The 21,614-nt window shown below is 42.9% G+C and overlaps 2 protein-coding genes across 3 annotated transcripts in view; one reads left to right on the top strand and one right to left on the bottom strand.

The window, feature by feature from the left end:
* ptpn23a (protein tyrosine phosphatase, non-receptor type 23, a) overlaps window positions 1-21,614 on the bottom strand; it is a 164,720-nt gene that overhangs the window by 93,482 nt on the left and 49,624 nt on the right. The window lies entirely within an intron of this gene.
* scap (SREBF chaperone) overlaps window positions 204-21,614 on the top strand; it is a 51,049-nt gene continuing 29,638 nt past the window's right edge. Inside the window, exons 1-10 of one of the 2 annotated variants that reach the window (XM_080425436.1) lie at window positions 204-410; window positions 6,404-6,604; window positions 13,235-13,355; window positions 16,087-16,244; window positions 16,375-16,595; window positions 17,754-17,859; window positions 19,172-19,344; window positions 20,079-20,205; window positions 21,289-21,401; window positions 21,520-21,614. In XM_080425436.1, the coding sequence (XP_080281562.1) occupies window positions 6,483-6,604; window positions 13,235-13,355; window positions 16,087-16,244; window positions 16,375-16,595; window positions 17,754-17,859; window positions 19,172-19,344; window positions 20,079-20,205; window positions 21,289-21,401; window positions 21,520-21,614 (1,236 nt within the window). In that variant the 5' untranslated portion in view covers window positions 204-410; window positions 6,404-6,482. Of the gene's footprint in view, window positions 411-6,183; window positions 6,309-6,403; window positions 6,605-13,234; window positions 13,356-16,086; window positions 16,245-16,374; window positions 16,596-17,753; window positions 17,860-19,171; window positions 19,345-20,078; window positions 20,206-21,288; window positions 21,402-21,519 lie in introns of those variants that run through there. The other variant, XM_080425437.1, reaches the window with a different exon arrangement.

Genomic DNA, 21,614 nt, shown 5'->3' with positions numbered 1-21,614 from the left:
TCTGTGCCACCGTGCCTTTTTTTGCAAACTGTTAAAGTATTCAATCAAACAACGTAAAAGTTTTAACTACAAAAAGAAGTTGGCGAATGTTTTTTTATCATGCCTCGATAGTACCACTAGATGTCGCCATGTCACCTTTTTCCCCTGCATACAGACTCAGTGTGCAGGGTGAGAGGTAGTAGTGGAGAGGTCACAGTGGGGGCTGGAGAGACTGACTGGATGTATATGTGACAACCTAACCTAGCAGCTACAGTAAGCAGCCAGCAGCTAACATTAAACTGTAAAGGTGTAGCCCTTAACATTTACCAACAACGGCGGTCGCTTCCTGGACAATTGAACTATTCAAGAGGATAACACAACGACTGCATACTGGGATCTCCGCGTGAACCAGCTGCACACTTTTCGCCAAGGCAAGTGTGGTGGTTGTTCATTAGCATCAATTAGCTTTAGCTCGCTGTCTCTTAAAATACCAAGGATGCGTTAGTGACGTCACCCCGGAGTGCCTTATAGCGGTATTAGCGGACGTGTTTTGCATGTAAGCGCCGCTGACATGAAAGGATCATTTATGCTAGTAACGTTTAACAAGTCTTTCGCTCAACAAACATGACTAGTAAGCAACTAAGTACATTTACTTGAGTACTGTACTTGAGTATAATTGTGAGGTATTTTTTACTTTACTGGAGTATGTAAAATCTCCAATACTTTTACTACTAATTTTAATTTTTTCTACTCCACTACTCAAATATTGTACTCCGTTACAATTATTTGAAAACATTATTATTTTATTATTACGAAAACACACATTAACCACTTCATTTCGGCCATTTGAAAATAGCCGCTCTAGGCACACAATGCATTGAGAGCTTGTAGATCTGCTATTTTCAAAAGATTTCATACATTTGAAAACTTGTGAAACGGGACATTCTGCATAATGAGTACTTTAAACTTTTGGTACTTGAAGTACATTTTGATTCCAACACTTTTGTTCTTTTACTCGAGTACATTTTGAATTCCGGATTTTAAATACTGCAATTTTAACATTGCAGTATTGATACTTTTACTTAAAGTAAAAAAAATTGAGTACTTTTTCCACCACTGGTTGTGATGTCACGGACGTATCCTTGGTGTCTATTCTAGCTACCTAGGCTAGCAAAAGTGAGCTCCGTGGTGGTGAGAAGACAGCATGGGGGGTTAAATCGTCTTTATCAAGCCCTTCTGTGAAACCTGGTTTAATGGTTGTGTCTATCAGCTCGTTCTTCTGGTCAACACGGCTATTTGTATACTTGTTCTTCATAAATGGAACAACTGACCCCGCTTGCCAACAAGCCACACCAATGAACGGCTAACCTATAGAAGTTTATAACGTTAACAGCTAAAATTCACTTTATTTGCTCAAATTATTAATGCACATTTGTCAAGAGCGCATTAACATTGCACCAGGTGGAAGTTGCAATACAATAATGATAATCAATGCCTTTATTTATGATCAGGAAAACGTGCATCACTTGAGTTCACTGGGTTCATTCAGCCGAGCAAACACGAAGAACCTGTACTCTCGACAGACATATATTTACAACTGAGAACGTGTTGACACTTTTTCTACATGTAAATGATTTACAAGTATGAAAAGTATTCTAAATTCTGCCCCGCGGTTTGCCACCTGCTGTTTCTCCTCTACCTACACAATGTAACCTGAGCACTCTGCATGAGCCTGCACTATACTGGATCTCACTTACTGCAAGCATATCAGACACATGTTCAGTCTTTAGTAATGGTTAAATGGTTAGCTTGTAGAGTAGAATAGTGTTATAGTTGGCAGCAGGTAGGGATGCATCCTATACAACGTTTTTCAGGCCAAGGACCCCTTAGGTGTGAGAGAGAGATGAAGCATGGACCCCCACTACATATTGTATAAAATGGTGTTGCAGATTAAACTTGTTCATAGATTTCATTAAGTTGTATTAATTGTAATGTGTATTTTCAGACAGTTAACCTTTAAACCCTCAATATTTAGTCAGCTGGTCTGCTCTTTTCCCTCAACACCAACTCTCCAAAAATAGCCGATCTACAAGCTCACGCGAGGCGTTGTGAGCTTGTAGATCTTCTATTTTTCGGCTAATGTTCCCCATCACACAAAGATTTGGCATACCCCCTGTAGTAACTTTGAGGACCCCCTGTTGAAGACCCCTGCTATACTCTATGGAATGCATCACTTGTGTGTTCAGTGTCTAGGTTTTTGGAGAACTGTTGAAGGAAGGGTAACATACAGTAGGGTGGCTGAAGTGCTGTGGTTACTGTCTGTCACCTCACAGCATTAAAGTGCTGGCTTCACATCTGACTGGGGGCTTTATGGCTGGAGTTAACCACTTAAAGGAGTAGTTCCCCACTTAAAGCGTGCCCCCTCTAATATGGCGGCTGCAATACAGGTCGCTCCAATGAACTGCAGCGGCCAATGAGGTATCTAGGTTTTTATATCTATGGTTTTAGAGGTTAAGATGTTCTTCTCCCCATGTTCACGTTGGTTTCCTCCCACACCAAATCACAGACATACCTGTAAGGCCGGGGCACTGGCATTAGTGCTGGAGCCCGTCTTCAGGCACTGCTTAGTGATGGGATACAGGAAAAGTGGCATTTCTCCTCCCCAAAATGTAAAAAAAAATAAGAATTTGGAAAATGGTGATGTAATGTAAACATGATCTACTGTATGTATTTGATGTATTACCTTGTGTATACCTTGCTTACTGTAAGTCGCTCTGGATGAAGAGCGCCTGCTAAACGCCTAAATTGTAAATTGTATCATGATTTATCAGCTTAACTACTTAACTTGTGCAGCCTTGCTGTGCTTATGTTGTTTATTGGTGATGTTTGGAATTTGCCATCCTAAAAACTTTTGTCTTCAATTTGATCATTTCACAGGCCCCTAAAATGTAAAGGCCATAGATCCCCATTTCAAATGATAATGTCCAGGGAGTCGGGGACCCTGATATGAAAAGATGTTGTGTGTGGTTAGAATTAAATTGTCTAAATGTCATAATTGTACTTGACAAATAGAATCATAGTGGTAGTATTGAAAAATAGTATTAGAAATATTAGTCATTCATAGATTGTTTTGTGTTGTAGTAATTTAAAGTGAAATAAATGTTTGGAATTAAACTATGCCTCATTTGACTGGGGGCCCCCTGGAACCCTTTCAAGGACTCCTGGCCCCGGCCAACAGGGTCTCAAAAAATATGTTTTGAATTTGTCTGAGAGGTGCATTGAGCTACCCTTTCTTGCCTGGAACCCTCTCAAGAACTCCCACTTTTAAAACCAATGCAAACATTTTCTTTTCTATTTTGGTTTTCTTTGCTTTCCTTTTATCACCTGTTTTCTCTTCATCCGTTTCCTTGGAAGTGTGATTAGTTGAAGTCTTGATGGGCAGTTTGTATCATTTGTGCTCCCATTATGGTTACTGATTGACAAGTCTATTGGTTCCTTTAGTCATGGTTGTAAAAGGTTATGGTGCAATAAGCCAACAGCCTGTTCCTCTTTGCAGAGCTCCTCTGTACAGTCATGACTAGGCTTATGACCGTCACTGATCAGGGAGACGAGCTTCCTAATTATGGAAGCATGAAATGTAAATTAAAATCTTTGGTTGTTATATCTGAATATGGATGCACACTGAAATTGTATGGACTTGGTGACTTGGACATTTTTTAAAGCTATTTTGCTGATTTATATTTTAGGAAGACATTTCATGAGGCATTGTAAATACAAAAGTCCTAGTATGTCAATGGAATGTATATGCCCTGGAGATGCCTTCAAGTTGGGAGTTTTAGCAAGTGTTGAAAAGAGGTAAGCTTTGTACAATTTACTCTCAAGGAGATATGTAAAAATATGGCATTGCACTTGTACCAGCCTAGTTTTCAGGATTACTTTCTCACAGTCGGTGATAAGCTCCATGCAAGTCTTTGCTTACAATAACATGGTAGACACGTGGCCTTATAAATCTGCTTTAATCTTAAATCTTAAATCTATTTAATTAAGATGAATAGACAATAGACACACAATTAGGCCTACCTTCATAATTGAATTTGGACTGTGGGAACACTAAACATTCTGTTCAAGACATCAGAAGTTACTTTGCTGTTTGTAGGTTGGAAAGTGAGCATCTCACATGGTACTAGACACAAATATTTCTCTTTAAGTTGTTATATGTTGGCACTGTGGAATTCTGCTGGCTAGTGAATGTCAGCACAGTCATGTAGTATTTAGTTGTACATTAAGTCTCCAGATTTATAGAACAGAAAGGGGTTACAAAACAGTTACAGATTGTGTGACGAAGTAGGTGGTGCAGTATTACTGGCCATAGTTAACAATCTATTCAGCATTTGGCTCGTGGCTAGTGTTCACTTTCCACCTTGGCGTAAAGTCTCCCTATCCTGTCTTGATTTTGGGATGTGAAGTCATTTCACGGCACACTTCTGTGCTCGGAGTCAGAGTGGAGTGGACTGCCTGTCTGCTGTGTACAGAAGACTGGAGGAAGTGGGGGGTGGCCACAGCAGACCTGAGCCCTGTGCTCATTGCGTTTCTGATCAGTTCAATCCCGGATTAACTCACTGACGGAGACGCTGTTGAGTACCTGCCAAATCAGTTCCTATTCTACTCTCATGTAACTCCACGGCTCACAATACACTCACTAGGAAGCCAGCTTAGATATGGACGTGATCATTGAAGATTTTCCCCATGTTGAGAGAAAGATGGACCAAATGTTTTCCCAGAGTCAGCTGTATCCTCCACACAGACATAGGCTTGAAGGCTTCACTTCAAAGTTTTATTTTCAACATTGCAATAATAACCATTGTGTTACACAGTGGGAAATCGCTCTGTTTACTGAATAAGGTATTTATAGTTGGCGATCAAGCTACTCTTGCTGTGAATTCCACCTGGGGAATGTTTCCTTCGCTCCCGGGGGGTAGAGCCGAGCAGTCGCAGACTTCTGCCGCTGAGCTGAGAAGGGAGCTCTATGCAAAGCAAGCTTCTTGCTTTGCACTGAAGCTCAAAAAACCTTGCATTGCCGCGCTCAGAGGACATAAGCAGCCACGAACCAGGCAGGTGGCCTGGCCTCCACCAAGCAGGTAACATGGGGCTAAAGCAGAGAGAGGTTTGACTTTGTAGTTCTAAACAGTTTTGTAATGGTGTACATGACACGGTTAAGGTCGTTTATATTTGGCATGGTAAACAAATAAATCAACGGGTTCTGTGAGGCAATGATTGGACTAATAAAACAGGGGTTCAATTAACATGGTAGATGGAGTGTATTTCACTTGAACACTGTTTACTAAGTTAACTCTATTACAAAATGTGTAGATTTAGCATTTAGCAATAGAAATAAATGGGACATAATATGCAACTATGATGGTGACAGTCCAACAGTGGCTGATAAACAAAGTTACTCTGTGGAGAAACGACAGCAAATCTTTTTCTGGTCAGAGGAAATTAGATGGGGGTTTTAGGTTATTGGCTTCCTGAGCATCTCGCAATGTGAACCGACACATTTTTAATTAGGTCTCTCCTGGCGTCTTGTGGTGGTAACATTGTGAACAACACCGTTCTTTTACGGCGAGCTCCCGAGGGTTGGAGACACGTTAGCAGCACGCAGAATGCAGCTGGCAGGTCATTGCCAGAGGCATCCAGAGCTCAGGGCCCGTCAAGTTCTCCTGAGGGAACCACCTCACGAGTCACGACAAGAAGAGACGAGGCAGGCAGAAGACCTCGTCTGTCGGGGTACTGATTACTGAAAAAGAACACTGACTGGAGCAGAGAAGACCAGTGAGCTGGCCAGCCTCATGTAGAGCAGAGTGTGTGGAGAGCAGCCAGGTTTAGTAGTAGTAGTAGTAGTAGTAATCTCTGTGAAATCATTGAGGTGAGAATACATGGCATTCACAGTCATTTTTACTCACAGTTATGTCGTACATCTGAATGGTCGTGGAAACTACCCACTGTCTCGTACGAAAAGGTGATGTTATTTGGAAAAGTGTTGATGTTTTCCTTCTGGGTGTGGCCGCCTAAGCTACTCGGACCAGACCGGTCTACATGTTTCCTATAGGGTGGATTCGACCACACCTCCGAGTTGGTGAATATGCTGTGTTTCAGCAGCGTCTAGCATGGGAGGCCAATCTTGAGTTGACTGGGTTGGTTTCTGGGCAAAACACACAGTTCACAGCTGGACATGTGCCAATATCATTAGTGCACTGAGGGCATTTGTGGCAGGCTGTCAGCTCTGATCTTTCCTCAGCCATCTTGGCAGATAAACAGACATTATTTGGGTGAGTTTTTTTTACTTGCTAGTCTTACTGGCCAGACAACAAGAACAGTTTGTTCTTGTTGTAAACTGTTGTAAACCTTCCAATCCTCCTCCTAGGTCCCTGGATGCCCCGCGGCGCCCCATCCTCGGCCGCCCAGTGCCCCCTGATGGCCGGCAGCTGACCCCGCCCCCCAGGATGACGCTGCGCGAGCGGCTGCGGGAGAAGATCTCGGCGGCCTTCTACCGCCACGGGCTGCTGTGTGCCTCCTACCCGGTGCCCATCATCCTCTTCACCTCCGCCAGCATCCTCACCTGCTGGTAGGTACTGTGTACCTCCTATCAATGACCAGTCAGTGAGCAGGCATCACAATCTGTGTTTTCATTCTCAAATTATGTGCCTTTTTGCGGTAGGCTATGCCCCCCTTTTACCAATATATATTCTTCCTTGTTCCAATACAAACCTTTTCACAAAGTTTCATGCAAATCCTTTCATGACACTCTGCAATATCCTGCTAACACAGACAACCGGAATGGGTGAAACAAACACAAAAAACATACATACTTTTCAGTATATGGGTGAATGAAATCATACCATGAGGCAGCTACCCTTCATGTGCAATCTTAGGCAGTTTGATGTGGATAAGCACATACTGTATGGCTCTGTTAATAGATCCTTCCTGGGCAACCTTACTTTTTGCTTTGTGAATTCATACTCCCCATTATTAGTAAACAACAAAAACACGATAGCATAGATGGCGCATATGTCAAGTAAAATAGCAGGGGTGAACAATGAACATCTACTGCAACACAGCAACCCTTGACTCCCGAACACTGAAGAAAGCTAATACCTTTATTAATGATACCCACTGCCATCAGGCCGGCGCTATAGAGTGCCACTATGTAAGATCCAACAGAGTCGGTAGGTCTAGTCTAGTATTTTACTTTTGAATAAGCTTTAGCATATGTGTAGCTGTAGCTGGTGTGTTGTTAATGCTCTGTATTCATGTGTTCATACTATGTTATCCCCATGTCCATATAAACCATGCTATACTATGCTTGGCTAAAACAAAACCTCCTCTTTATTGTGCCCAATTGTGAAGTAATGTGATGCTATGTATTGTATGTGTATTGGGTATGTCTTGGATGTCTTGGAGTGTTTTCTTGTGCCAAATACTGTAATAGAGACAGTTTCTAGACGGATCTACATCAATCAATTAAAATCAATCAAATCTAATTTCTTTGAGCTACTGCTACACAGAATAAAATTTGAGCCCAGTAAATAATAATTCACTGGAGCATGTTAATTTGCGTGTTACTTTTAGTGTCACATGGTCTGAATGCTGTATTTCAGTGTCCTTTCTACCCCTACTTTTCTCACAATCCACACACAGATGTTGGTTTGAAATCATATGCATCACAAGTGGCTACCAGGCAGTTCAGTTTTCACAGTCAGTTCAAAGTGAGCTTGGCTGCAGGGATAAAGGCACATCACTTTTAGCCAAATACCATTTCAAGAAATGCTTCTGGTTTCTGCATCTGGAATCGAATGAATAACACTATGTGTGTGCGTTGCATAGGAAAACATTAACGGCTGAAGATCACAAAAAGATACTGGAGGTGGGCTGAAAGAAAATTAAGAACAAAAATGAAGAGAAAGTAAAAAGAGCTTGAACAAAGTCAGCACAGAACAAGAAGGAACGGGCATCAGAATCGGCCATCTGCACACGAATGCCCCCCCACCACTCTTTTATAAATCCCTGTCCAAAAAGAAGTCATTGGTCAAAGCACTGGACAAGCTTCAGTAGGGGAGTTGTTGTAAAGTAGCCTACACACGCACACACACTCAGATAGAGTTGATTTAATGTCCAAATGGAAATTAAATTGTCACAGCAGCCAGATGTATTAAATTACAGACAACAGGTACACATTGAATAGTTCTTGCACACAGACACACGCACACAGCTGCACTGCACTGTCCTTGTAGCACCTACAGCATGGACGCCAGCATAACGTCTGGCCGGCCTTCGGCTCAGGGTGAAGGGAAAGCAAAGAGAACTTGACAAATGGTGAAAGCAGGATGAGAGCAGAGGGCTGTGAGAAAGTGGCCCCGTGAGAATGGGTGTCCTGTGCCTCCATCTGCCTATCGGGAGGGGGGCCTGAGTTCGTACAAAAGAGGCCTTTGTGGAGGTACAGTGACCTTAAAGAGAAGCGGGGGAGTGGGGGTTAGTGAGGGAGGGAGTGGCTGAGGATGAAGGAAAGGGAGAGATACAGAGAAAGGAGAGTGCAAGAGAGAGATGTTACACAGAAGTTTATATAATAATCCTGCTGGAGAATCCCCCCTCCCCCACAGTGTATTTGTCCTTTGTCTTTGTCTTGCACTATGCAAGCACTGCTGAAGGTGTATGAAGGTGTATAGGGTTAGGGTTTTGTAACTTTGCAACTTGTTTCTTTTCCAATTATTGATGGTGTTGCATTGATGTCTTTCTATCATGCTGTATCTGCAATACCTTTTTCTTGCCCTGTAACCTGTATCTTAACTGCTGTGTTGTCTTTGGCAACCTTTATTGGTCCCTCACAGGATCAATAAAGATCTTATCTTATCTTAAAACAAGAAACTGCAACAAAAATATATAGGAATAGGATAAACAATCACAGAAGGAAAAAGACAACATTACAAGGTAAAGTGCTTGCGAAACCGTTTAGTCACCGTACAGATGACTAAACCGCTGAGTAGTCATCTGTACATTTTCCCGCAACTCTGCAGCTTGTTAGGCTAAGTTTTACAGAGACACATTGTGCAATTAGGCCTCTTGGTGAATTGTTTGCTGGGAACTAAGATAGTATGGTGGCTAATGCTGTTGTGCTTCGGGGCCCGTTGTGGCTGGTGGGCTGCCAATTGAATAGGCCCGATTGACTATTCTATATGCTGTAGGGTTAGGATATCTTGCTTTAAAATTTTACTATTTTTCCTGGTAGCATGAACATGCCAAAGTGCTAGACAGAAAGACTGACAGTGCAATCCTAAAAACTAGGCTTTGCAATTTTTGTGTGACAGTTTTCACATCTTTTTTATATGTACTTGAAAAATAATTGATGTCAAGCTAGCCATGTCTTCTTGGTTAATCCAGAGTTGACAACATGTACAACTGTACATGAACACTAATAGTGGGATAGCTTAACAAGATAATCGAAACGAAGCGGATAAAAGCGCCAATTTTTTTATGAGGCTTCTTTAGGACCTACTGTTGGATTCTAGCCTTGGGTACCAAACTTTATTTTGAAAAGTATCAATACAATTATCCATATCAATATCCATAAAAAAAAACAGGCCGATTCAGTTTTTGGCCTATAACTCTTGAACCGTAGGTCATAGCATCAAAAGTCTTTTTTTCCTGGACTCCTTGGATCATGACGCAACTTCCCATATAGGTCCCGCCCCTTTTCCGATTTCAAGATTTTACGCCATTTTGCGTTATCTTCAAAACACATATTTTGCTATTACTCTTATCATTTAAATCCAAAATTCACACAAATCGGCACACACTGTCTCTTTGGTCATGTGATGTAGATGTATCAGTCCGATTTCTCATATACCCCTCAGATTGGCTACGATTGGCTTCTACAATTTGTGGGAGGGTCCGTTTGGCAAAAAATTGCACAAATCATGAACACGCCGTCCTATCTGCCCAAATTCGTATAATTGATGAATAAACTAATAAACTCGGCCAATGGTATTTCACTTCCACCCATAGGGGGCGCAACAAATTCTTCAAATATCACTGTTTTTGCACCAAATTAAGTACAATTGTCTTGTGAGTCAAACATTTGCAATTGCAAAGTGGTGAACAGTCCAAATTTGATTTGCCACATTTGCAGGTGGAACGGTCCCCTTTACAAGAGCATTTGATCAGCTCTCTGCATGCTCTGGAGACTTCTGGAATTGTCATCCAAACTGGCACCCATGCCTCCGATTCCTTGGTCCATCCATATTCGTGTGGGGAAGGAATAACTTGTTCTGTTTGTAGGCTGGTCGCCCAGATGCCTGCTTGATAAACTGCCCGCTTAACATGCTGAGGTGAAGTAGTGCATCTTGGGTGGGTGGCAGTTTCTCCATCGACCTTTTCCCATGACAGAAGAGATCTTTTCTAGTCTGGTTGATGGAGATCAAAGGACTGGATTTGTCATACAGGATAATTGTCAGTCTCTCAAGCTTCTGGAACTGCTGACTGTCAACATTCAGCAGCTGGAAGGGATGTTTGGCCAGACTGACAAGTATCTCTGTGACATCATCATAGGCTTGCCAGGCATGCCAAGCTGACTTTTTGCCCTTACTGTGGAAAGCAGATGTTGTGTCACAACCTGACAATGCATGGAACATAGGCAGAGCATGAGATTTTGGCTCCCCCAGAGATTTACACATGATGTTGATGTGGTAAAATCTGTATTTTTTGCCCATACCAAAAGCTACCCAGATGTCAGCCAAAGATTGAATTGAAACTAAATCATGGAACAAGCCTGCAAGGATCACTATGACATCAGTGTCCACAGTACGCACTAGGATCGTTTTTGCTCCTTGCTCCAGTGCATGCCGTACATGAACTAGAATCCTGGTGTCTGCCTCTTCATGATTGCAACAGGTCATGGTACTACTGGAACCAAAAGACGACACAGCTTGCCCTGATGTGACATACACAGCTTTGGATGGTGGCCAGTTGAACTTTTCAGTTCTGGAAGTCAAAAAGGCAAACGGCTCCCTCTTATTTGCTGGGTCACGAAGAAAATCCATCCAATTGCCTGGTAGCTTTGTCTGACCTGACACTTTCCTGCGAACACCTTGTCCTCTCTTTTCGTGGGTGGACTCCTTCAAACTATCTGGGATGTATGTGTCCCATGCAACATCCAACCGCTTGGTTTCCTGCAGCTGCTTCAGCAGATATAAGGGATGAAAACGTCATCTGCATACTCATCAAATGCTTTTTCTTTGAAGCCAATTACAGGAAAACAGTATGGAATATCAAAAGCCTGTTGCACGGTCATTGTCACATGACTCACAAGACCATTTGTACTTAAGTTGGTGCAAAAACAGTGACATTTGTAGAATTTGTTGCGCCCCCTATGGGTGGAAGTGAAATCGCATTGGCTCTGCGTTTATTAGTGGCCCCTCAATGATCAACATTTGGGACAGATAAGATGCTGTGTTCATGATTTGTGCCATTTTTGCCAAACGGACCCTCCCACAAATTGCAGAAGCCAATCGTAGCCAATCCAAAGGGAATATGAAAAATCTGACTGATAAATCTTGATCACATGACCAAAGACAAAGAGTGTGTGCCGATTTGTGTGAGTTTTGGACCAAATTTGTAGGAGTAATAGAAAAATATGTGTTTTGAAGATGGCGGAAAATCTTGAAATCGGAAATGGGCGGGACCTATATGGGAAGTTGCGTCATGATCCAAGGAGTCCAGGGAGACTTTTGACTTTTGATGCTATGGTTCAAGAGTTATAGGCCAAAAAGTGAATCGGCCTGTTTTTTTTAATGGATATTGATATGGATAATTGTATGGATACTTTTCAAAATAAAGTTTGGTACCCAAGGCTAGAATTCATCAGTAGGTCCTAAAGAAGCCTCATAAAAAATGTGGCGCTTTTATCCGCTTCGTTTCAATAATGTAAAAAAATGGGGTTAAGCTTCTACACTATAAGCAGATGACACACACACACACACACACACACACACACACACACACACACACACACACACACACACACACACACACACACACACACACACCTCATTAGCAGGATGTGGTGGGTAAATCTCGTTGAGCTTTATCCTGTGATCTAACAGCCCTCTTGGCACCACTCAGAACCCTGCGTCTTGCCCTTGGTTCAGGGAAAAGAATGTGGTGATTCTGGCATGCAGGAGCCTCAACACCAACCTGTCCACTGATGTAAGGAAAGTGGGGCAGTCCTCACTCAGGGAGAACCTGTTTAAAAAGAGAGCCAGCCCATTCGCCCGAGAAGGGGGACACTGGAGTTGCTCCCTAGTGTTTCTACTCTCTAGCAACAAAAAAGCCACAGGAGGCCTTGATTTAACGTTCTCTGAAAAGTGAAAATACCTAAACCATGCACACACAACTCTGCTCACAGAAGCACTCGTTCAGCAGTGGAAATAAGGTGCTTACTTCTAATCTTAGTATCTTTTTAACCTGTTTAAAGTCTGTGACTTTAAACAGTGACTAGCATCAAAATCCTCACCGCAGTCCAGTCCCTCAGCTAGGCCCAGTTCGTCTGCTTCTAGCCTCAGTTCCTCTACTGCCAGCCCCAGTTGCTCTTTTACTGAGATCCTCAGGACCCTCTTGGTTGTTCCTAAAACTCAACCTGTGGTGATCAGGCTTTTGTGGCTTGCCTGGGCAGGGCAAAGATTTGCAATGCCCTGCTTGAGGATCTAAGACAAGCAATGTCGGTGTCATTCTGAAAACATACTTTTCATAGTGTTTATTTACTTTATCTTCTTATTGCCTCTCATTTATCTGTGCTTATCTCCTTTATGTGTTTTTATGCCTTGTAGTATTTGTTTTTATTTGATGTTTACTTTCTCTTTTTATTGTTACTGTTACAATTTGTCTCTTTCATGTCAAGTTCCTGTAATCTTTATCTTGTTTTTGTGATGTTTCAAAAAGTGCTTCAAATAGATTATTATTATTATTACTACTACTTTTTAATATAATGGTGTGGTGGTTGGGTTGTGACTCAGGTTGTACTCAGAGGACGCTGTGCGCTTGCAAGTCTTTCAGAGGATGAACCTTACTACAATGTCCAGTTGGGTGTAAGAAGCTGCTAGCAGGACTTTTTGACTTTTAGTCCTGTTACATTCTTCTTTGTCTTTGCACCGCATCATTTGTTTGAAAGTGAACTGAAGTTCTTGCTCCTCTGTGTCTCTATTAGTTATCCATTGTTGAGGCTGCCCTTGCCAGGGACAGGACCTGTGGAGTTTACAACGGGGGTTCGAGACTACACCATCCCTTCTCATGAGCCCCAGGGAGACCTCGGAGAGCGGCCTGATTGGGTAAGAGTAGAGAATACTTGCATGCAGATGCTGTAAACAGTGATGGAAGATCAGAGATAATGAACGTAAAATACAAAATTCGGACCTCATCTACCTGCCTTTGATCAGTTAAGCAGTAAAACAGAGTGGTTAAAAAAAGTTGTGCTTAAACTTACCAACCACAGCCACTATTTAGCATCATTAGGCCAGCACACAGTCCAGACTGGCCTCCAAGTACAGGATGTTCATGCCAAAGCCTGGAGGGATGGTCACAAACAAAAACAGTGGGCGAATAACATGTAGGGATTGAGATCTTTGGCCTGTGTGCTGTTGGTGGTAGTGAGCTGGGTCAGTCACCTGATTTCGGTGGTGGAACACGTCAAGAAGAGAGGGCGGTGTCTCTCTTTCACATTTTCCCAGTGCGAACCGGAAATAATTTGAGAGAGAGGGCTTCGCATTTGTCCTAGTGCTGGCAGCGCTGACTGACGTCATGCAACCAAGAGAAAGATAAAGTGAGGTAGACTGTGAAAGAGAAACACCGGCACCACACAGACACAATCATTTTGTGGCATGCACTCAATGCTGGAAAATGAATGTCATTTTTATTGTCAATGTTGCGACAAACAAAACTAACAACCCCACCCACTGCAAGGGTGTGTTCAATAACTCATAGAGCTGCATTCATTACAGAGTCAATCATCTTTTTGCAATATACCGCATAATGGTATGTTATTCATTCATATATTATGGTATATTTATTTCCTCGCACACAGGTGCAGAGCTGGAGCAACTTTTAACACCTTTTAAAACCGACATCTCCCAATCTAATCTCCCAAAGTAGTCTGAAATAGTCAAGACAAGTCAGCTTGGTCTGTCAGGGCTTTAAGGCTGTGTCTACCCACTAGAGGGGTACTCAGATGTTTTTCAGCACACTGTGCTTTGGGTGCTTCGGAGATCCCCAATTTTCTTGCACTAAACCCTTTGAGCACCGGCCTACTAGGGGACCATGCAAGTTACGAACGATGCAAGTTGGGAAAGCATGCCCCACCCGGTTATGCAATAACCATTGCAATAGTTGTACCTGGTGTCAGAGTACTCCCTGTACCCGTTGTTAGAGTATGCAGAGATTTGATGCGTCCTCCACAGACAGCTGCAGACATTCGTGGTTTTTCGTTTCTCGGAAACCGTTGGTCCGTCCGAATTGCCACTAGTCGGCACTGCACACCCTCGGGTCATCTGTGACACACACGCCAGTTTGAGGTCAAATGGTCTGACGGTTCCCGAGTTATACCCCAGACAGGCGCGCGCACACACACACACACACACACTAGGGCATTAACAGAATAGTCGAATATTCGAATATTCGAATATTCGAATATCAAACCGACTATTCGACTATCACACCACTATTCGACTATTCGAAAAAAGAAAAAAAAAAACCTTATTTTTTTTTTTTTTTTAAGATTTTTGTGGCTTTTCTAGAGCAGACACGCAGCTGTGAGCTCTGGTGTGACGTCAACTCGCATTCCTTGAGTCAAGTCATCAATGCCATTGAAAAAAAAAATCAAATCAAACCGAATAATCGACTATTCGAATACTTTTGGGTCGAATAATTCGAATACCATAAATCACTATTCGTTAATGCCCTAACACACACACACACACACACACACACACACACACACACACACACACACACACACACACACACACACACATACACATACACACACACATTTGTTTTTGTGCAAGCTCCATTGTTTTGTTATTTCCATAAGCGAAAGGGAAGAAGGAGAAGGGGGGAGAGAGATAAATAAAAGCAAATTATCTACATAATTACACATAGTACTGGATATCTATCCGGTGCGGTAAGTACCTGAGGTAAGATATAAGGTACGGTAAGTACCTGAGGTAAGACATAAAGGTGTGTGAACATAGCAGCAGATATATACTTACATGATATGCTATGGACGTTAGTTAAGGTGTGAGGAAAAACTAAAAACAGAGTTGTACATGGGATTAAGGTGCAAAGTGTCGACCACATATGGTAACTGACACTGGTATAATCCGCAGGTAAGTCCATGAGGAAGAGCCAAAAAAATGGTCTCTGTCGGAGACGCGAACGGCCTTCTACCATGCCGTTGAAGGCACAAGGGGGCGGGGCTGGCGGGCTAAGTTAGTGCAGTGAGTGGCAGTTGGGGCAAACGCAGTCCCCACCAATATTATTTACGATTCTGTGCCTATCGGTACATAACTCGGACGGCGCTTAGTCGACTAGCAGACCATCGGCCGGTCGTCGCGGGCGCTCGGGCGCGACTCCTCGGCCTCAAGGTCTGCTGAGTCGGCGCGCCTCCGTCATGGTCCAAAACTATACTTTATCGGCGAAAAAAATAGTCTGCGGTTGTTTGAAAAAGTATTGTCCCAAGCGGGAGTCGAAACCAGACTACCAGAGGTGGTGGATCCAATGATTAGCGACGTGCGCCATAGAGGCCGGTGCTCAAATTGGGTATTCGGGTTGTATTAGAATGTGACGTCCTAACTCTTCTATTGTAGAGGAAAGAAGTCCCCGCCCGCGCGCCCGCCCAATAGGGGAAGCCTCGCCCCTTCGGGGAGAGGCCCCTTGTGCCTTCAACGGCATGGTAGAAGGCTGTTCGCGTCGGAGACACGGACTCAGTGGTCTTTCGCCCTATTACTTCTCATGTGTCTATCCGTCTGTCTGTATTGTCTGTCTGTCTGTCTCTGTATGGTCCAGTACCGGGGTCCTCCGGTGGCCTACATCCAGCAGGTGTTGGTGAAGGCAGCGGTGTCTCCGTGGGAGAGTAGCCTGGTGCCGGTGGATGTTTTCCGCTCTCCACTGGGACGTGTCTTCACCCTGCTGGAGGAGATCCGCAACCATGTCCACTCTGACAGGTAAAGACTATAGGACTGTTCAACATGTCCCCTCTGGCATCAGTTCTTCAACAAAAGACTGAGTTGTTGTCCGAAAGTAAAATGGGAAGGAATCCTCTTCATTTCATCTACTCTGCTCCACTGATTTCAGTTCTGGGATGCGCAGCCTCGAGGCCTTATGTCTACAGGTGACGGACCTGTTACCTGGACTACGGCGCATGCACTCCGTCATGCCAGAGCACGGCTGCCTGCTGGTCTCCCCGGGCAACTACTGGCAGAACCAACGGGAGCTCTTTGACTCTGATCCCGACCTTCTCAAAACCGTCCAGAAGCATGAGCCCAAAGGACTGCACACCTCCGCCACACTCCGAGGTAGGGAAGCTGGAAGGAAAAACGCGTGGATAGAGGGGAGGTGTGGTATGCAGTGAGATTGCGAGTGATACAGAACCATGAGACAATGCACTTCTTTTAACTGAAATTAAAACGAAAAACCAGCTGCCGGTTTTCCACAGGCAAGCACAAACTATGCAGCTCATATCGCTACAGAACAAAAAATTCCATACTTTGACACTATTGGATTTTGTGAAAACTTCACCCAGTGCCACCAAATAAGTTCAGAGCCAGTACCCTCCTTAATACTTAAGGTGATCCTAAATTTGGTGACAGGGACAAGATAAGGCTCTGCTCTGCTGATAAGGATGGTAAAATGTTGGAGACTATTTGGACATTGAACATTTTGTCATTCACATCCGAGGATTTTGAGAGAAGGTTTTACTTTTTGTTGCTGTGTCTGTGACTAGTGCTTTAACTCTCTCAGTGCCAAGCCCCGAGTTATCCCGAGTTTTATGGTTATACCCTCAGTGCCAGAACGAGAAATCCTGAGTAATTTTTTTTTTCTTTTTTTTTTGAAAAAAGTGTTCCGAACCCAAGATATCATTATCTGAAGATTTGCAGCTCCATCCACTCTTTGTTTAACCTATAACTGAAAAAGGCTGTATCTCGCTTCCTAAGCACTTTCTTTTTTATTTGAAAATATAAATAAATGCTTACAAAGTTCGCAATAATTTTTTTATTTTATTGGCAGTGAAAGAGTTAATTAATTATTAATTAAAGTATTTTATCTTCTATTTCTTTTTCTGATGAGGTGTTATAGTACCCTGTTATGGACCCTTTTCACAGTGGCCATTTTGGCAACGCAGATGAAGGTTATAACGTTAATGGTTGTTTCTTTTAGGGATTTCTGTGTGCAAGCATAAGGTTAACTATACAGGAGCTGTCCGTACTGGCACACAGTAACACCTAAAATGAATGAAACACACTCACAATGTTATTACCAGAGTGTTTTCTTGTCAAATAGCTGTTGTGAATAGGGCCCATTCATTGCTATTCAGAATTGGTCATGTGACACATTACAAGTTTGTTTTTGTATGTTTTCATATACTGCTCGCTGCTGTTTGGGAATTGCAAATTATTTGTTGACACTGATGTGTGTGGGTGTGTGTGTGTGCGCGCATGTGTATGGTATTTCAGACTTGTTGTTTGGCGTTCCTGGAAAGCACACCGGGGTCAGTCACTACAGCAGGAAGAGGGTGGTGACCTACACAATCACCATAGTACTGGGAAGCTATGACGCTAGGTGAGATTTAAAAAAGAAAGAATAGGAAAAACTGGTTCTGTGAGATATTATATTTGACATTGAGAATGCAAGTATTCAAGCTGTTGCCAGTGTCTAAAATACTACCACCAAAACAATTGTTATAAGTGGGTGAACACTGGGGTGTTCTTTTCCCACCCAGAACTAAAAACACACATAGACGTGTGCTTACACATCCTCACGTTCATTTGAACGTCCAGTGGCATTAAGAGTTTAAATATGATTGGGTCCTTCTTTCCTATACAAAAATTGCAATGCATTTCCCCACCCAGTATTTCTACCTCTGAGTCTGTTCTTCAGCTTTGCACTTTGCACAGCTAAATAGCAGTTGTGGCATTGCATAGTTTCACCATAGCCAAGTGTTTTATAAATGCCATGTTAATAACCTCAGCTCTTTCCAGGGGTTTACTGCCAGATAAAGTGTGTGTGTGTGTGTGTGTGTGTGTGTGTGTGTGTGTGTGTGTGTGTGTGTGTGTGTGTGTGTGTGTGTGTGTGTGTGTGTGTGTGTGTGTGTGTGTGTGTGTGTGTGTGTGTGTGTGTGTGTGTGTGTGTGTGTGTGTGTGTGTGTGTGTGCATTCCATATTCATTACTGCAATGCAATAACCCTTCTATCGGATCCCAGAGCTGTACAAATTGACAGATATTCTAGATTTAGTCTTGTGTGAAGTGTTTCTTTCTCTCCATGTGATTATTCACATTTTGTGTAAATTTTTGTTTAATCAACATGAAGTATGAACATTTCAGTTGAACCAGGTTTGAATGAATGCTTATGTATTGATTTTCAGGCTAAACAGGTATTCAAATGACAGGGTGTAGGATACTGTAATGATAAGAGGCTTTTTGCTGCACCTTTACCTCTAGCTGGTATAAATCCAGCCCATCCAGTAGGAATTACTCATGTAAGGAGCGCACAAAAAAGGAACTAATATACAAATATCTGGCGGTAAACATTAATTTGTTATAAGTAGAGATCATCTGTAATTCTAGCTAACAAATTTACCATGTCTGTAATTCGTCAAGTAAAAATTGCAGTGTGAATTACCCACTATAATGTTGTGAAAAGGGTGTGCATGAATTTATGATAGGATGCAAAACAAACCTTGAAAAAACCTCACCAATTTGTCATCACTTTATTCTTAGTAAGCCCGTAAGGCAGTCATCATGTGCTGTACAAAGCCTATGTGGCATCTGCCTTTCAGAATAAATTACCTAGGGCGTCATGGAAAAAGTATCATTGACTCATATTCAGTCATTTTCATGAATGAAATAAACACTGTTGTGTGTGCGCGTGTAGGTTCCTGGGCAGCTTGCGGACTCGTCTGAAGCAGCTCCACCCATCAGCCAACTGCAGCCTGCGGGAGGACCACATGGTACATGTTCACTTCAAGGAGGAGATTGGTATCGCTGAGCTCATCCCACTGGTCACCACCTACATCATCCTGTTTGCATATATCTACTTCTCCACACGTGAGTCTGACTGTTTTCCTGTGCTCTCCCTCTCTGTATTCTGGTCTCTGTCCCACTTCTTCCTCTCTTCCTTTCTACCTTCCCTCCCACCTTTCTCCTGTGTTATCATCTTCCTCCGTCTTTCCTTCACCGCACACTTTAATTAATCTATAAAGTGCTCTGCAGCCCAGGCCCAGACTGTGGACGGTGAATTATACTTAGTTGCACTACGGTGTCGTGCCCAAAAATAGGCAATCTACTACTCATTGCGAGCTTGTAGATGGACTTGTAGAAATGTAAATCAGGCATGAGCATGCCAATGTGTTTCAGGGCTGTTCCTGTCTGGTGCAGGGATAATAATCCTCACACAGAAACCCTGCACACCGCTACAGTAATGCACCAGGCTAAGACCAGGCGCTTGCCAACACAAATATTTGTTCTTGGAAGACAAACACAGACACACTTATAAAACTATCACTGTACATACATGTATAATACACCCGAACTGATTAATTCATACACATCTGGCAACGGGCCACTATGCAGCGCCTGCAGCCTGTATCATTTATCATAATGGCGGTTGACAACTGTCATTTGGACCCTCTGTTCTATTTTTAAGATTTATTGTGCTAGTAAAATGAGAGAGGTGACTGCTAAACATACTGTATAACAGCCCCTGATGTCATGAATATGGTCAGTTGGATGAAACGTCTTTCCATAACTTTTGCTTCAAACGTTATGATTCCTCTCTTCAGGTAAAATAGATATGGTGAAGTCCAAATGGGGCTTGGCTTTGGCTGCAGTGGTGACAGTCCTCAGCTCACTGCTCATGTCTGTGGGACTCTGTACACTGTTTGGACTGACGCCCACACTCAATGGAGGGTAGGCACGCACGCACACACACACACACACACACACACACACACACACACACACACACACACACACACACACACACACACACACACACACACACACACACACACACACACACACACACACACACACACACACACACACACACACACACACACTACTCAATATTGATTATGTGCAGATCATTGTTAATTATTAGATAAGGTGGGTGAAAAGGTACTGTTACAGGACTGCTTTGTAAGGGGGCGGGTCATCTGCTGATATGGAGATATTGACATTTTGCAGCTGGCCAATCACGGCAGTCTCATTAGATAGTCGACATTATGGCGTGACACAACCCACTGTCAAACAAATAACCCCTGGCCAAGATCCACACATAGGCCCCATATTCTGTTAGTGTGTCAGTGTATGCATGTGTCTGGGACACTCTTCAGTTATCTGGTTATTGGTACAGTACACACACACACACACACTCACTCACTCACTCACTCACTCACTCACTCACTCACTCACTCACTCACTCACTCCACATGTTGCATACTCATGTATCTCTCCCATCATTAGGACTGTTGAGACAGTTTAATGTAGATGTACATAAACTAGATAAACACCAATTTATGTCGGTGCTAATGAGCATGTGATCTAACACAGGAGGACGTAATATACTGAGGACTCTTTCACCTTTTCTCCAGTGACCTTGACTTAACATGTAATTAATCTTATCTATTGTCATCTGTACTCTACTTCTTGTAGTTATGTTAATGTTCACCACCTCATGGGTAATGAAAGTAAGACTGGCCACTTGCCAAAATCTTTATCTGTGGCTTATGTGTGTTTAATCTATCACACACTGTGGTAGATAATCTCTTTGGCTCTTTCCTGGTCTTGCAACTATTTGGCTGCTAATGTAGTGGAAGTGGTTATTCAGTGTGAATCCACCTGGAAATGTTGCATATCAGCGTCGGATGCATGAAGAAATTGTTTCCCTTTCCTTATTATTGTGATTTGGAAATGCCAGCCTTGGTTTATAGGCCACGGAAAAGCATCATGGTTGATATATCGGTCCTCATGTCTGTCTCGTTCCTCCAGGGAGATTTTCCCCTACCTGGTGGTGGTGATCGGTCTGGAGAATGTCCTGGTCCTCACCAAGTCTGTGGTGTCAACCCCTGTTGACTTGGAGGTCAAACTACGTATTGCTCAGGGTAATGTGTGTCTGCATTATGAGCAGTCTTGCATAAGCCAAGGAAGACAAAAACAACATTTAAATAAGATATTTTTTAAAATTACATTATTGTTAACTTCTCTTGTTGTTTTCCTCAGGTCTTAGTAATGAGAGCTGGTCTATCATGAAGAACATGGCCACTGAGCTGTGCATCATCCTCATTGGATATTTCACTCTTGTGCCAGCTATCCAG

This window comes from Gymnoscopelus braueri, assembly GCF_963280865.1.
Source record: "Gymnoscopelus braueri genome assembly, chromosome: 4".
In the NCBI taxonomy this organism is placed as follows: Eukaryota; Metazoa; Chordata; class Actinopteri; order Myctophiformes; family Myctophidae; genus Gymnoscopelus; species Gymnoscopelus braueri.
This window is presented reverse-complemented; position numbering and strand designations above follow the sequence as displayed.